Here is a 16,205-nt window from a genome sequence, read left to right on the forward strand (position 1 = left end):
AAACGTAAATTATATAATCTTTGCGCCACGCGACTCGACGGGTTAAAGGTAACAATCACGTGACTCTTAATGATACCGATACAGAAGAATGTATTTAATGTGCAGCGATTCGATTGGCCTACTGTATCACGTGACTCATACTATATAATATCGATCGACGCTAGGTGGCTTTCATATTAATCACGTCATTTGTTTTGTTCACTTCTCAGGCCTTCTGTACCAGTGAGTGCAAAGGCTATCTATCTTTAAATATTTAGACACAGTTATGTTGATATAAAAACGATAAAATTTATAGTACAAAGTCATAATAGCTGCTTAAAGTAACCGTATATATATTGTTTTCCTCGGAAGAATCGTTTTTTTCCCGCTATGTTTACTGCAGTTGTCACTTTCTGTTTGTTTGCGGTGGTTGCTATAGGAAAGGAGAGTATGTACTTGTTTTCTTGCCTTTTATGACGTAACAATATGAAGTAATTGTGTTGATTTGTTACTAAGTAACTGTATTATGTTATGGAATTTTTATACTGAATCTTTAATTTTAAATACTTTTTCAATTGTATATTTCATTCCATTGTAGAAATATATTGATACATAAAAATTATAGAAGAAGCAGCAAGAAGCCCATTGTTTTCTTCTTGCTGCTGCTTCTATAAATGATATGTATATTTCTACAATGGGCTTCTTGCTGCTGCTTCTGTAATTGCTAAGAAAACAATGGGCAGCAAGAATGGGCGAAGAAAACAATGGGCAGCAAGAATGGGCGAAGAAAACAATGGGCTTCTTCTTGCTTCTCTAATTTATATGTATATTTCTGTGCTTCTTCAATTGTATATTTTATCCCATTACAGAAATATACATATATACTGTATTATGATGTAAATTAAGAATTAATCTAATCTAAGATCAATTCTAACAGGTTGCAGTTGAAAAATCAATAATTATACCTAAAATGGAAATCAGAATTAATTGTGCACCATAAATTTGATTAATTTATCACTGCGTGCGACTTGCGTATTATGATACAACTGATTAGTTTTTCTCGATATTGGCAGGTTCGATCTATAATGGCGTCGCTGGCTATTTGCAAAACATGGGAGTGATATCTCAATGATACCTGTGATAAGTTATGAAATTAGGATGTGATTTTTTTTTATCGCTGTACGGCCATCTGGTTAATTTGCCTTATAAGTTTGTTTGTTTAGGATTGCTTTGAGTGATGAATTGCCTATCATTTGACATGGTATATCTTAGGCAGGGGTGTTGAGAGATGTCGCCGGGTCCGGGAGAAAAATTTGCGCTGTCCTTTATGTTTAACTTAGTATGTAAAAAACAAATTGTGGGATGACATCCAGGTCCCTGAGAATTTGGGTCTGGGGAATTTTACCCCATTATTCCTGACCTTACGAGAGAGATCATTTAATCATGTGAGAAAAGATCATAAAATGCTATGCTAACTTCAGTTTTTTATTTTTTTTTCTTTCACTTGAGATCAAATTGACCTGCTTATTGAATAAAATTTATTCAATAAGCAAGTCAATTTTTAATCATAAAATTTTTAAATTTTAATGTTAATTTTGTGACTTAAATTATTTTTCTTCGAAAGTTTTCGTGTTTTTATTACTACTAGCAAGCAACTCACAGGATAAGGCATTGAATAGAAAAAGTTAATTTAGAATTAAAAATTGGAAGTCTATCAAAAGTTACTTGTTATTTGGATTATGCAAAATATATTCATGCTCTCAACATCAATATCAAAAATGGATTACAAAATTTCTTCGTTTACCATATAAAGCAGTAAATCCAACAGAACCTGAGTCCTGATTAACATGGGAATAAATGAGATACGACTTTGAAGTATCAATAACAATGCAATGATGGATTATAAAATAGTTATAAAATGATCAGTGGACACTTACGGAATGCAGAAAATTTGTGACAAATAGAGATATTTATCAGGGTTCCACATGTTCCTTTTGTAAACTTTACACTCAGATAACTTGTCGGCGAATCTGACACAGTTGTTGCAAAATTTTCTTGTAAACTCCCCATACAGAATGATAGAGAAATTTTAGAATGTTGGAGCCTAATGTCTCCTGAATGGATCATCAGATTCAATAACAATAAGCTTATTGCACTTCTACACACCCACCCCTATCTATCAACACCTAATTCATTCAAGTCTAAGAAATCTAAGAGGAGTTCAGCTAACAAAAATCTCCTTAGTATAATATATGTATATAAGTATAAGTTGTTATTACACAGACTAGTGAAAAGTTTGGATTAAAATTATCATAAATAAAAGGACAAAAATGGCTACAGAAATACTGGTACAGATAGATCAAAGAGAAAAATCTCAGAAGGGCAGTTGTACTTTATTACAGAAAAATTTTAGTGCATATTAATTTTATAATTTTGTTTTTTAAACAAATAATTGAACTTTATTTTTAGAACTGTTTCTTTTCCTTTGTAGATTAATATGATTCCATTCATGTAAATTTAAATGCGAGAAGACGAAAACTCGTGTTCTATAAATGAACGACAGAATAATTTATATGGTTTTAATTTTAGATATTATTATTATTATTATTTTGAATATTTGGTTTTATTTTCTGGAATGCACTGAGATTCTTTGATAAATTTATAACAATTAAATATTTACTTAAGTAGATTATAACAATTATTTCTAACAAGTTCATAGGCTAATACAGTGATTAAGTATACAAAAGACATATCCTGATATTAAAAGAATACTTTTAGGTTTAATAGAAAATATTAGGCTATTTTCTTTCTAGAATTAAGATAATTTCTAGTTAAAAATTATAGATTTTGGCTTAAGAAGTTCTGGATAACTGGCAAAGCATATTATATGATAGATAAGAAGTTACGGGTTTGAATCCTAATTTGAGTCGTCATCCATAATTTCCTAAATACAAAATTAATTTCTAATTAACATTAATATTAGTACAGGATAATGATTTAACTGCCAAAATTACAAGTCAAGTTTTTCAATTTAGTTAATTAAAAATTATCGTAATCTTAGCCATAAATCATCCACCGTTTGTTTATAGTAATTGAGATAGGATTAAAGTAAAAATCATTTTAAATCCATAGAAAATAAATTTAAATCAAAAAATGTTGAATATTTAAAAAAATTATATTTGTATTTTTATTAATATTAGATTTTATTAAAGTTAACAACATTTTATAAGAAGTTCTGGCTGTAAATAAAGTCAATGTTGTAAATGATGCTCCCGAGTTGTGCAATAAGTAATTTAACAATTATGTAAAATTAATTGCAATATATTAGTATTTCTTATAATTAATTAATTCTTTGCAATGTAGTTTGGTCCCTCTAGCATTTCTTTTTTCTGCTAACAACCTAATTAAATGGTTGTCGCCGTCGTAAACCTTTCCTTAATTTACTCTAAAATTAATTGATGCATCTTTTGAAGCTTATAAGGAAGCCAATTAATTTTTATCGACTGAACTCCACTAGGATCAATTATGTATAGAATAGCGCACTGACGCTTGCTAAAATTTTTATATTTTAATAATGCAATGTTCGTACAGCCATAACTTTATTTTATTAATTATCAAAACTTAGACCAACTTTATCAAACTAAGTTTATTTTGACATGGTTCATTTTTCTTAACTACTAATTAAGTTTGATTAATTAATTATGATTACAATACCCTAGTCTATACATTACATTTTATTATGTATTAAAATTTTAAAAAATTAGCAATGAAATCTCTTTTATAACATGCGAATTTGTTCATTTGTGATAGATAAATAGGTAAATAAAATGACAAACATGAGATTATTTGCACGATTTTTATAACAAAATGTACTGTTGAATAACATGTAAATGTGAAAAATATAATCTCTCCAGCTGAATCTGCAGAGAAATACATACAAAACACATCTTATCTCTCTAATCCCAGTCTACTTGTGTGTTGCTCTGAGTTTGTGTCCTTTTCTTGATAAAAGTACTTAAGATGGCATTTCAAATATGAGTAAGCATTGTGACTGCAGGAATTCCGAACAATTGCCATATTATCGGGCTGTAACAAAGTAAATTTAATAATTAGATATGAAGTAATTTAACTAGAGGTAGGCAGTTAAGCTGCCGTCTTGTGATTAAAAGTCGGGTTTGCGGATTTATTGATTATAAGAATTAAAATAATGAAAAAAGTAAAACTAAGTTTGAGGAGAAATATGACATAGTAATATGTTTTGTAATTTAATTAACAGAATTTTAAATATTTTATGGTTTATATTAATGTTAATTAACTGCTAATGATTTGTATTACGAAACTTTTAAGGACAATCAAAACATTACTTGAAAGATTATAATTAGTAGAAATCATTAAAATGGATCCATTAATTGACTTATATTTAACAAAATTTATGAATATATTATTATTTTATATAACTTTTTAGGTTAATTATATAATTCAACTGTGTTGAGTGTTTGNGAATTATTCACATGTGGAAGGAGTTACAATGCTTAAAATCTTCGAACAAAATTGAATTGTTTAACATTTAAAATGATAATTAAAGATACATCTCCATTATCAAAAAGTAAAAGGAAAAAAAATGTAATTTTAAGGAGGAAGAATCACTAATTTTATAGAAAAATACATTTAAATAATTAAACTTTTAAGAATTTTTGACGTAGAGAATGAAGAATTATGTTTAGCTTCATTCAAATGAATTTTTAATTTTTATGAAAAATTGATCAAAAAAATGCATTTATAAGATGAATTTGTGAAGTATATTAAGACATTTAAATAATTAAACTTTTAAGAATTTTTGACGTAGAGAATGAAGAATTATGTTTAGCTTCATTCATTTTATTGTTAAATTTTTATGAAAAATTGATCAAAACCATTGAAAAAAATGCATTTATAAGATGAATTTGTGAAGTATATTAAGAGATTTTAATTAAGATCTATTAATATCATTGAGGATGTAATTAAATTATTTTGTTTTATAGAGGAAGAGAATTTAGTGGACAATAACAATATATTAACACATATCTGAAGAATTATAAGGAAAATGTCGACATATTTTTAGAAATTATTTGAATCATTATGTAAGGCTGTTGGATAAAAGCCAAAAAATTTATTTATATAATTAAGTAAAGCACTTGTTAAAGACAAAAAAAAATTGTTAACCTTCTTTATCATGCATTCACTCACTATTCCATACATTTGGGATTAAGTTACAAGTCATTAAAACTATCAACAGATTTCTTTATCTAAACGAATTATAAATATTTACTTAACGGTAATCTTTGAAATTTTTAATCAATGTTTAATTTGTATGATCTTATCAAAAGGTCTGTAGATAATGTAGGCCTTTTTTATATATATAATATAATCAGATATTTTTCATTTATAGCTGTAATTTATCTGTTTTTATTATTTGAAATTACAGATAATGAAGTGAAACCTTCCAAGAATCATTACCACTTACATGGACAGTGTTTGACTGGTTTAAGAAATCAAATTGATGAAGAAATGCATGCTAGTCTTGCCTACATGGGCATGGTTTGTATTTAAAATGTGTATATACAAAGTTCTACGTTGATGATAATTTGTTAGAATTGTGTACATGCAAAATTAACCTCTGTTTTTAAGCTGCCTTGCTTGAAATTTATTGGTTCTTTGATCGTAATTTTTAAGATTTTTTATCAGTTTTTAACTTTGCATTTACGTTATTCTAATAAATTGTCAGAAGTACTACTGCATAAACATAGATATACAGTACAATAATGGATAAGTTTATGAATATGCTATTATATAAGCACACAGACAGTATTATGATATAACATCCTCTGGATATTAAAAGAAATAAACTTTTTCTCTTTAAATACAATCAATACATGTAACACAAGATATCAAGATATTGGCTAATTGTCTTATTACATAAGTGAAATAAGTAGTAATAATATAAACATACTATTATGCTATAATCCAATAAGTATTATACTATATATGATAATATAATGATATAATATGGTTTATGGAGAGAATACTGTATATGAATGTTCAAACTACAATGTACTTTAAGTGGAATCATATCTTATTTCATGAAACTAAATATTTATGAAGTATTTATCTATTATCATGATTTATCACTCTGTTTAAGAAATAAACAAATAGTGACATAAGTATGCTAGGTGGCAAAACATAATTTTATAATTTTTTACTTTCCCAGTTGTTACATATAACAGAGGGAAAGTATGGTGATGGGTCAAAAAATGACCCCAAGACTTTTACATTTTTGGAACTTAGGACACCTTGAAATGTCAAGAAATGCAAAACAAAAAATCGGGTAATTTCTTTGTTTCTGTGGGGCATGACATTGTTCACCCTCTTTGAAGCTTAATAACTCCTGTGCTTTTTGTCGAAAATTTCTGAAATTTTGCAAAGAGGTTTGTTTATTAAATTTTGGTAGATAAAGGTTGGGATAGGAGATAAAGGAGGTCATGTATATCTCCAGTAAGGTTGGACTTAATGACGATTTTACTGGTTATTATCATTTACAATTTATTTTTATAAAACTCATCCATACCCTCAAAATTAAGCTTTTTGCCAATTTATAATAGTTAAAAATATAAAAAGTTTTTTAATAAAATATGATAACAGGTGACACTACGAAAATATTAAATGTTGCCGGTAAAGTTGAGTAACTCATTGCTGGTTTTTTTAATAATTTTTATATATTATTAATACAAACTAGGTTTTATGTTAATTTTCTTACATGTATACAGATTTGGCCCAGTGAAAAATACAAATGCAGTAACTATGTCACAACTTTTTTGAGCAACAAGCACTTTTTAATAACATTTTCATTCATATTAAAAGACCGTCTTTGGGTTTACAAATATTCCGTCGAATGTAAATCTAACATTAAAAGGTTTTTGCTGCGCAAAAGGTTGAGTGACTTAGTTACTATTTGGCAGTTATTTTTTATATTTTATAAAAATGTAGTGTTTTTCAAAATGCAAAATTGAGCATTAACTAGGTATGAGTCCTAAGTGTGAATGCACAGGCCAAATCTGTGAATATTTAATATCATAAAAATTATAGTGTAGTATATATGATGATATATTTCCATTTTAACTAAGTTTTTCATGCATTTGATATGTGATTCAAATTATTCTCTCAGTCCTATTTAATTTTATCTGTCTCCTATAACAAACTATTGACTATTCTTATCTATTCAAGTTCACTTACTAATCTGCTGTTTTAATAGAATGTTTGTCCTGTTTATCTCATTGTTTCCGATCACAAATCAAATGATTCTATCAGCCTCTTGGCAGGCATATTTTTACCAATGTTCTGTATCTGTACAAATGTACAGATCCTTAATCTATCAAATGTAAATAAGATATGTTTTAATATGACAACTTCCCTCTATTATATTTTTGAGTAGATACTATGGAACATTATTAGCTGGAAATTCATAAATAACAAACATTTATTGTAAAATCAAGAAAATTCTTTTTATCACTGCTGTTTTTCTTTTATTATTTTTTGTGAATAATGTTTTAGATTGGATTCTTTTAACATCATTTTAAAAAATTATTGTGTGCTAAATATAACATTAATATATGAATTTTAATTCCAGTCAGCTTATTTTGACAATAATAAAGTTGGTAGAAAAGGTTTTGCCAAGTACTTTTTGGAAAATTCTAAAGAAGAAAGAGAACATGCTCAAAAACTGATTGATTACGTCAATAGACGAGGTGGCCAAATTGGTGTGTTTAACATCAAGGTATGCTTTCACGTAATTACAAAATTATAATGAAGTCGTACACAAATTTATAATAATTTTAAGTAAATATATAATAGTAATTTTTTAAAATATAGATGCCATCTAATTATACTTGGAGAAGTGGTTTGGATGCAATGGAAGAGGCCTTGAGATTGGAAGAATCTGTAAATAACAAATTACATCATTTGCATGGTTTAGCAGAGAGACCTTGCAAAGATCCACATGTAAGCAACAGCTTTTTAAATTTTTGTTTTTAAATCTAGATAATTTATTATTATTATTTTTTAATACAATAATGGATACACTTACAATTTGTTTAGTAAAAATAATNTATATTGAAAAATATAAAAATAATAAAAAATTATACTTCAGATGTTAATTTAGTATCAAAAACGTAAAATATTTGAGTAGCCCAAGACATAGCCAAAGATTGAAGCGCCACAGCACTGGCGAAAATTTAAATTTGCCGACTGGAATTCTTTTGGATGATTGACTTTCGGAAAATCGACGCTCTACTGTATTTACTAAATTTTAAATAAAACAATTGTTGTGACAGTTGGTAAGAGTCAAAATTACTATAGTTCAGAATTGCATTCATGATATTTTATCAAATGTTCCAAAAGTGACATTTAAAATTTTCAAAAAACATCTAAACAATGAATGGATTATTTGGATGTTGTTGGCCTTAAATTTAAGTAAATTTACTGTACTTGAATGTAAAGTCAATGACACTTTAGTTGATTTTTCTTGTATGATTTTCAGTTGAAGTCTAAAAATATGTTGGTAAGAAATTGGTTTAGTATTTTTGGTAAAGTAAATTATATATCACTGAGTCGAAAACCTCTTCATTTTCCAGGTTAGGGTCTTATGAATCATCACTGCATTTGATGCTCACATCTTCCAAGATGCAATCATTCTCAGTGCCATTTGAAAAATTGAAATGCAGTAGAGTGTTGATTATCTGAATGCCAATCAACCAAAATGTTAGTTAACCGAAAGTATTCCAGTTGGACTGTGTTGTGCTGAATTGAACATTTTTGATACTAGATTAACTTCTAAAGTATAATTTTTTTTTGTTTTTATATTTTTCAATATATATATTTTGTTTGTACAAAGTGAAGAAATAATTTTTAACGATACAATAGCCACAATGATTATTATAAAAATTTTCGTTAGGCTTAACGTCGACGAAAATTCAATGCAAAGCAACACGCAACAGAGAAAAATTTAAACCTGGGATGTATTAATATACTATTATTGGGATATACTAATATACTATATTAATAATGTATTTTTTCATACATGGGGTTATCCGAAAAATTGATTTTCCGGACAACCCCAGTCCCCAATTGATTCAGATAATCAACGCTGTACTGTATTAACATTTCTTCAAATATGTTGCACATATCCTGAGATTTTTATCCAAGTACTTATAAGGTTATTATAATAGACTAATGAGATTGAGCTAAGTTGATCTCTTAAATATTTATTATTATGAATAGGTTTGTTGGGAAAGATTCATCAATAATCTTTCAACAAACAAACAACCAAAATCCTTTAAGATGCAGAGAATTATTTGAACTTTGAACGTTTTTTGGTCGGTTGATTGACCTCCTTCAGGAAAAATCAAATAATTCTGATTTATAATGAACAAAACCTATTTTATAATTTTTTAAAAATCTTTTACATTTAATGCGCATGTCCAGTATCAATAAGTACAGTCATCTTGAGAACAATATGAATAGATAATTACAATACAAGGGATAACATAAAATACAAATAAAATAAAAAAATAAGACCAAGAAATGTGCCTATTACTTTTACCGTCCGTGAATTTTATCTTACTGATATATTCATATTAAGCACTCCTCCATGTTGCTGAAACTATTCAATTCTCTAATTTATCGCTTGTCCTTCTTGGTTGGTCTTGTGTATGTGCCGTGCTTTGCCTACTTAATGGATCTTTTGGATTATTTCTGCCCATTACCATAATCTTTCCCTTCACTAAGTAAATTAACAGAGCATTTTTATTGCATGACCAACATTTGAGAAAAGAGTAATACTAGAGGTTGCTAATTAAGACACATTACATACATTCAAGATGCCCATTATTTTACAAAGCTATTAAAACCCGATAAAAGATGTATGTATGAATAAATACAGTACTGTATATCAAATGTTAATTATAAAAATGAAGTAAGTAGAAAACAGTTTAAGTGATTACATGAAAAAAGTTTGTTTTTTGATTGGATTTATTAATGATTAATGAAATGACAATTAGTAATTTCCAAATTACAGAATTTTTTTGGCAAATTACATATAAAATAATTTTACTTTCTTTATAATCAGTGTTAGATTACTCATTAGGTACAAGCCTAGGAGCTCCAGCTCTCTGAGTCCCAAAATTGGGGAAAAAATAAAGGAATAAAAAGAGATTAATAATAATAAAAAGAAATTATAGAAATAATTACCTGTTATTTATGTTTGTAAAGTTCTGATTTAATATTTCAAGTATATAACAACAAGAAAATGGTCTGTCTTGTTTTAAAATGTTGAGTTATATCTATAAAAATGCCTTTTGTAAATTCAAAAATATACATTTCTAACCAAGTTATTTATTTCTAGTTGATGGACTTTTTGGAAAATGAATATTTGACTGAACAGGTGGAGTCTATCGACGAAATAAATACTTACGTCACAAAGTTGAGACGCATGGACAGTGGAATGGGAGAATATTTGATAGATCGTGAACTTTCTGGTGAAAAGATGGAACTGTAGTTTTTCTCTTCTTGGTGCATTGTTAGTATGATATATATTTAAAATAATTCTTTCTCACAAGATTTAATATTTGAAAATTACTCAATTTTATTTTTTGGACAATTTTTTCTTTACATTTAGTTTCTTTATCATTTATGTTCAAAAATATATTTTTCTTAAACATTCCTATGATGAGAAATATACAGCTCATTCTTTTCCACCCTATATTTTCCATAATTCTATAACAATTACACATGTAAGAAAATACCTTGTAAGGTTTCTTAATGCATATCAGATATCAAAAATAATTCAAGTCATTTTATTCTTAAGTTTTGCCAAAGATCTATGTATTGGTATTCATGTAAACAGCAAAACAAGAGTATATTAAGTTTTTTTTTTTTTTTTCATTTAATTATATGACAATATATACTTTTAATTCATATAAATCCTCAAGTGTATAACTCACTCTTTCTCCATATATTTTTAATTAGCAAACTTTCTAAAATTTTTAGATAAATTGTAGCACAATGCTCCATATACAATATTAGATAGATAAAAATGTATTTGTAAATGTACAAATATATATACATATATACACATAAATATATTTGTTTAATGCTACTTATCGTTCACATATTTCCTAATTGCCTTCATAAAATTAAAATATAAGTGATGATATAAATTTCAATCTTCGGTCGTATAATTTGTATCCATTTTATATTTTGATTCCTTCACTCATTTGTAATCTAAATGTTGCGTTGCCAATCTTTTTATTTTAAAAAATGTAAAACACTACTTAGTAACAATTTATTAAAACTGAAAAGATTTTACCCTTAAGAACTTTTTAGTCTATAAAATATTTTTTATAATGAATAATACATAAATTTACTTGATTCTTTAATTATTGTACATTAGAAAATGATCAAACTGTTCAGAAAAACTATAAAATGAAAAAATTGCATTAAAGTTAGAATTCTGTCTACGAATTTCTGCCGATAATAAATTGCAGATTAATCATTATAAGCTGTTCAGTGAAAATTATGTATTGATAGAAACAGCTGAGAATACGAGAAAAGTATAGAATTGCCACGAATTTCCGAACGTTTCAAATCTTATGTGATAAATAAGTTACAAATATCAAAACTTTGAAATGGTAAGAAAATATTTAAAATATTTTGAACAAATTTCCGAGCCATCAATTGTTAATTAAATGCTTAATACGCATAGGAGAGATTCAAAATGATTTTATTGCGTATAAAAAAAAAAATTTGTAAATTTATGTAACATTCCTTTTAGAGAAAAAACGAAGCAACAATTCAAAAATGCTTCTATATAATAGATTTTTTTTTTAGACAAGTTTCATTTTATATTATTTGAAATTAAATAGGTAGCTGAATTTTTAAGTTCATATTGATATTTTAACAGTATTTTGATTTAAAAGTCAAATTATTTAAATAAAATATTTTGGCAATACTCCATTCTAAAAATCTGCACAATTTTGTCACAGTGTACTTCAAATATATACTCTGCTGTTAATAGCAAATTATATTTTATCAATTTTTATGTATTAAATGAGACTCAAATATACTCTTAATCTAATTAATGTGTACGTGAATGTTATAATTTAAATATTTCATTTATTGAGAATAATGTTAATATGTAATTTGATACAGATTTACATAAACTATCATTAGTGTTGATTGTATCTTGTTCTCTTAAAGAATAAAAATTAAATATTAAATATAGTTGTTTTTTAAATAACACCATAAACTTAAAAATACTTCTTGTGTTATTATATTGAAGCACACAATGCCATAAGATTGTAAATTCCATTTTTTTTTCTAAATACATTTTATTGACGAAATTAATTCTAAACTTACTATTTCCTGCTGCAAAAAGTATTGTGGCAATAATGTCGCTGTAAGTGGCTGTATTTTGAAGTTGAACTTATGTATAATACAAGCAGTAATATTTTAAGCACCAAAGTGCAAGTCGTGTGACTTCTGGTGCTTAAAACATTATGGCTTATGTTTACGTCATTTTGTTATTCCTGAGAATTTGTAACCTAGTGAGTTTATTGTAAAATTGAAATGAATTCCTTCAATACTTGAAGGAATTAATTTTACTATAAACAGTGTTTTTCATCTCTCCTGAAAAGTTTTTGACATTACAACATTATGGCATTGCACACATCATTAATATATCTTTTGCCTACCTGGGTAATGTCATTAAGTTATAAAGTTGATACATTACTTTATCATTTGTGCATATAGATGTGGGAGAGAGACAGGGGCAGGAGGCAGACATGTTTCTTGAAGATAGAGATGGAACGAAGGTATGGGATTGGTGATGTTTACTATATCTTCAAGAAACATGGTCTCCTCTTGCCTCTTTCACCTCAGCCAACTTTACACAGGTTTATCTGCATATAGATGAAAGCTTACATGATGTGATGAGATTGAGTAACTTCTTTCCTTACAAAACAAACTTTCCTCTTTGATTTTGTGTCAAATTCTATTTCATTATCCCTATCCCTATGTAAAAAATAAAGTAGCAAGAATGAGGCAAATGGCTTAAAGTGTAATCTTGGGACTGATTTAATTATAACTTCTGTGGAAATAAAAAAGAAAGAGGGATGAAGATTTTAAAAAATGAAATACAGTCGACCCCTCTATAAGATTGTTGATTTTTCCGTTTTATCTGAATTACATGTTGTACGAGTCACTTAGATTTTACAAATACGTGTGCCGGGCTGTGAACGGCTCACATATTTGTAAAATCTAAGTGACTCATACAACATGTAATTCAGATAAAACGGAAAAATCAACGATCTTATAGGGGGGTCGACTGTATGCATTTTTCATTCAGCTGTTCTCATTAAATAAATTTAATGTAACATGGAAGTCCACATCATTGCCATTTTCTTGCTTTTCTTTCCCAGTGTCCCAGTAGTCCATATTTGTGTTCTCTCGAAAACACCAGCAGTCGCATCACTTTTGGCAGCATCTCACTAGATTGACACTGAGATTTTGAATATGCCCGTAGCAAAAGGGACAATTTCCTAAGTAACAATGGTAAAATTTGAACGGACTTTTAATATCATATAGGTTCATCTCTTGTCTGGATATAGGCAGCAATTTTTTAGGCTTGGATGCATATAGGTATACAAATGCTATCCTGTGACTGATTTGCCCACAGATATTGCAACTGCTACTCCAGATCCTTCATATTTATAGATGGCCAAAGCTGGCATCCCATCCAGTCCCAGAAATGCTCGATAATGCAATAAATCTGGAGACAAGACAGATTCAGAAAGTGTGGCAATATGCCATCCTTAGCTGTGTACAGCCACTTATAATTTGGCTGAAAAATGGCTGTTTGCAGTGCTGTCATTAAATCAACACAAGGGTGCAGGATTTCCTGAACATACTATGGTGGTACCAACGAATTATCGTGTCAAAATTATTAGGCAGAACCTCCTCCATTCACTGGATCTCTTGACCATTTAACCATTCCATTGCAAACCAAATCATGTCTTCTCACCAACTCAGACAATGAATATACTGTATCAGGTGGACGAAAGCCCATGAAGGAAATGCTGGAAATGAGTGAGCTGACACTCGTGAAAACTGCTGCAAGTAGTACAGAAACTGACATTATCTACAGCAAGAAGCCACTATCATCAGACAAGGTGGACTTTTGGAGGGATCTTCTCCAGAGATGGCAAGATAAATGGAATGCAACCACAATGTGATCATTGTGGTTGCTATTCCATTTTTTCAAACTTAGTTTCATCCCTGACATCAATAATCATTACAAAAGTTGGTTTTTTTTACAAACCATAAGATTACCCAGCTTCTCACCAATCATGGAAGATTCTTCACCTATCTGAAAAGATTCAATCAAAACAGCAACCAATTATGCATGCTCTGCAGGGTCCATGACAATAGCAATCACTAAATTTATGACTGCCCAATGCTGGAAAGAGAAAGGCTTCCCTTCAAGCTTCTCATGTCAGGTCACCAGGTATCCTGGCCGTGTGACAAGTTCCTCTTAATCAGCAAAGAAATCCATCAGGCATTTGCCACATTCACTTACAGATATCATGTCTCGCAAGTTCACGCCACTGAATAGGAATTTCAGTTCACATTCTTTGCTAGTGCAATAAGATTCTACCTGTCTTGGGAAGTTTTTACAGATTGCCTTCCCTCAGCAGAAACTAGAATTTTCTTCTGAATTGCAGCAGTAGCATACCATAGTGGTCAGGAAACCACTGAAAATTCTGAACACAGCAAGTCTGTGCAAGCCTTTATAACAGGATACTAGGTAATACCAACAGAGTGCAATCAGACCACAACTGATATGGATATGTAAATGATCACAAAGATCATTTACATACCTGTATATTGAATTTTGCATTTTCACAATTCTATCTGGGTACATCCTTTTTTCAATGGGTGTAAAATAAACTTTTAACAATAAAATGGGTGTCTTTGCAGAAAATCTCAGGCTCTAGCAAACATATTTCATATTTGAGCTAGAAAAATAATCCAATTGTAATCTAAAAAACTAACAAATAATTTAATTACCAATTAATTTATATACAATAGGTACTGTTATAACTCATGTTGTCTGTATGAAGCATTCAATTAAACACAATGTTACACTTATTCATGGATTCAGTTACTGAAAAGACTTATCCTGTATAAGTGTCAACTGTGTGTCGGGCATTTGTGTGATATAAAAACAGGATCCTTTGGACTCGTGCATTGGTTTTAAAGTTTTAAAAAAAATTAAAAATTCAGTTTCTCAGTCACACTAGCCACACATGGCTAGTGATTACAACATTGGGTAGCACAGATATAGAAAGAATACCATTTAAATTATCTTAACAGCTATATGTAATTTGCTATAAATTTTAAGGACTTGAAAACTGGTGTGATAAGTCCTTAAAATTTCTAGCAAATTACATGTAGCTGTTAAGATTTATTATAGTATTGGACAAAAAGCAAATAATTATAATTAATTATAAGAATACTATTTGTTTCTTGTATGCCCAAAAAAATTGTTTTAATATTTCATTTATTCTCAAAGACCCTTTTACACTCAATCATTTTATTATAAATTCATACACAATCTTGGATTAATACCGTAAATAGGTGACTCACCTTGAATGGTGAATTTAATGATAACTTTTTCACCTTCAATAACATTAATTTTTATTTAACATATTTCATGTTGCAACAATAGTTAAACAACATCCAATGTCTCCATTGATAACCTTTATGTATTTAAGTTTATATAGCATACTTAAAACATTTTCAGAGGTAAAAAGTTAAGTGACTCGCCCTGTAAAGATTTTGTAATTTGGCACAAGTGCAGGAAAATTTATTTAAACAAATCCTCATTTTATATAAGTTATAATTCTTTAGTAGTTTATTGTCAATAACTTAAAAAACACTAAAACAGTTTGAAACTGGCAAATTTTATTTGGTATAAAAAGTACTTTATACAATTTACAGTACATATTGTACAATTTCTTGAAAGGAAATATAGTCATAAGTTCCTTTTAAAAGACTTTTCTACATTTTATAAATTTATTAACTAAATTAATTTGAAGTGTATTTGGTAAATCAATTCATAACTTTAAACAGTATGT

General features: G+C 28.3%; 1 protein-coding gene across 1 annotated transcript; it reads left to right on the plus strand.

Moving 5' to 3' along the window:
- Positions 1-160: 160 nt before the first annotated feature.
- LOC111642115 (ferritin heavy chain-like) lies at positions 161-11,622 on the plus strand. The gene is made up of 5 exons (XM_023388396.1): positions 161-427; positions 5,444-5,556; positions 7,643-7,789; positions 7,885-8,013; positions 10,415-11,622. Exons 1-5 carry the CDS (start codon positions 370-372, stop codon positions 10,565-10,567), a joined length of 600 nt encoding a protein of 199 aa, XP_023244164.1. The 5' UTR covers positions 161-369; the 3' UTR covers positions 10,568-11,622.
- The last annotated feature ends 4,583 nt before the right edge of the window (positions 11,623-16,205 follow it).

Source organism: Centruroides sculpturatus, unplaced genomic scaffold (assembly GCF_000671375.1).
Source record: "Centruroides sculpturatus isolate CEXI.00-Female unplaced genomic scaffold, Cexi_2.0 scaffold1620, whole genome shotgun sequence".
Taxonomy (NCBI): Eukaryota; Metazoa; Arthropoda; class Arachnida; order Scorpiones; family Buthidae; genus Centruroides; species Centruroides sculpturatus.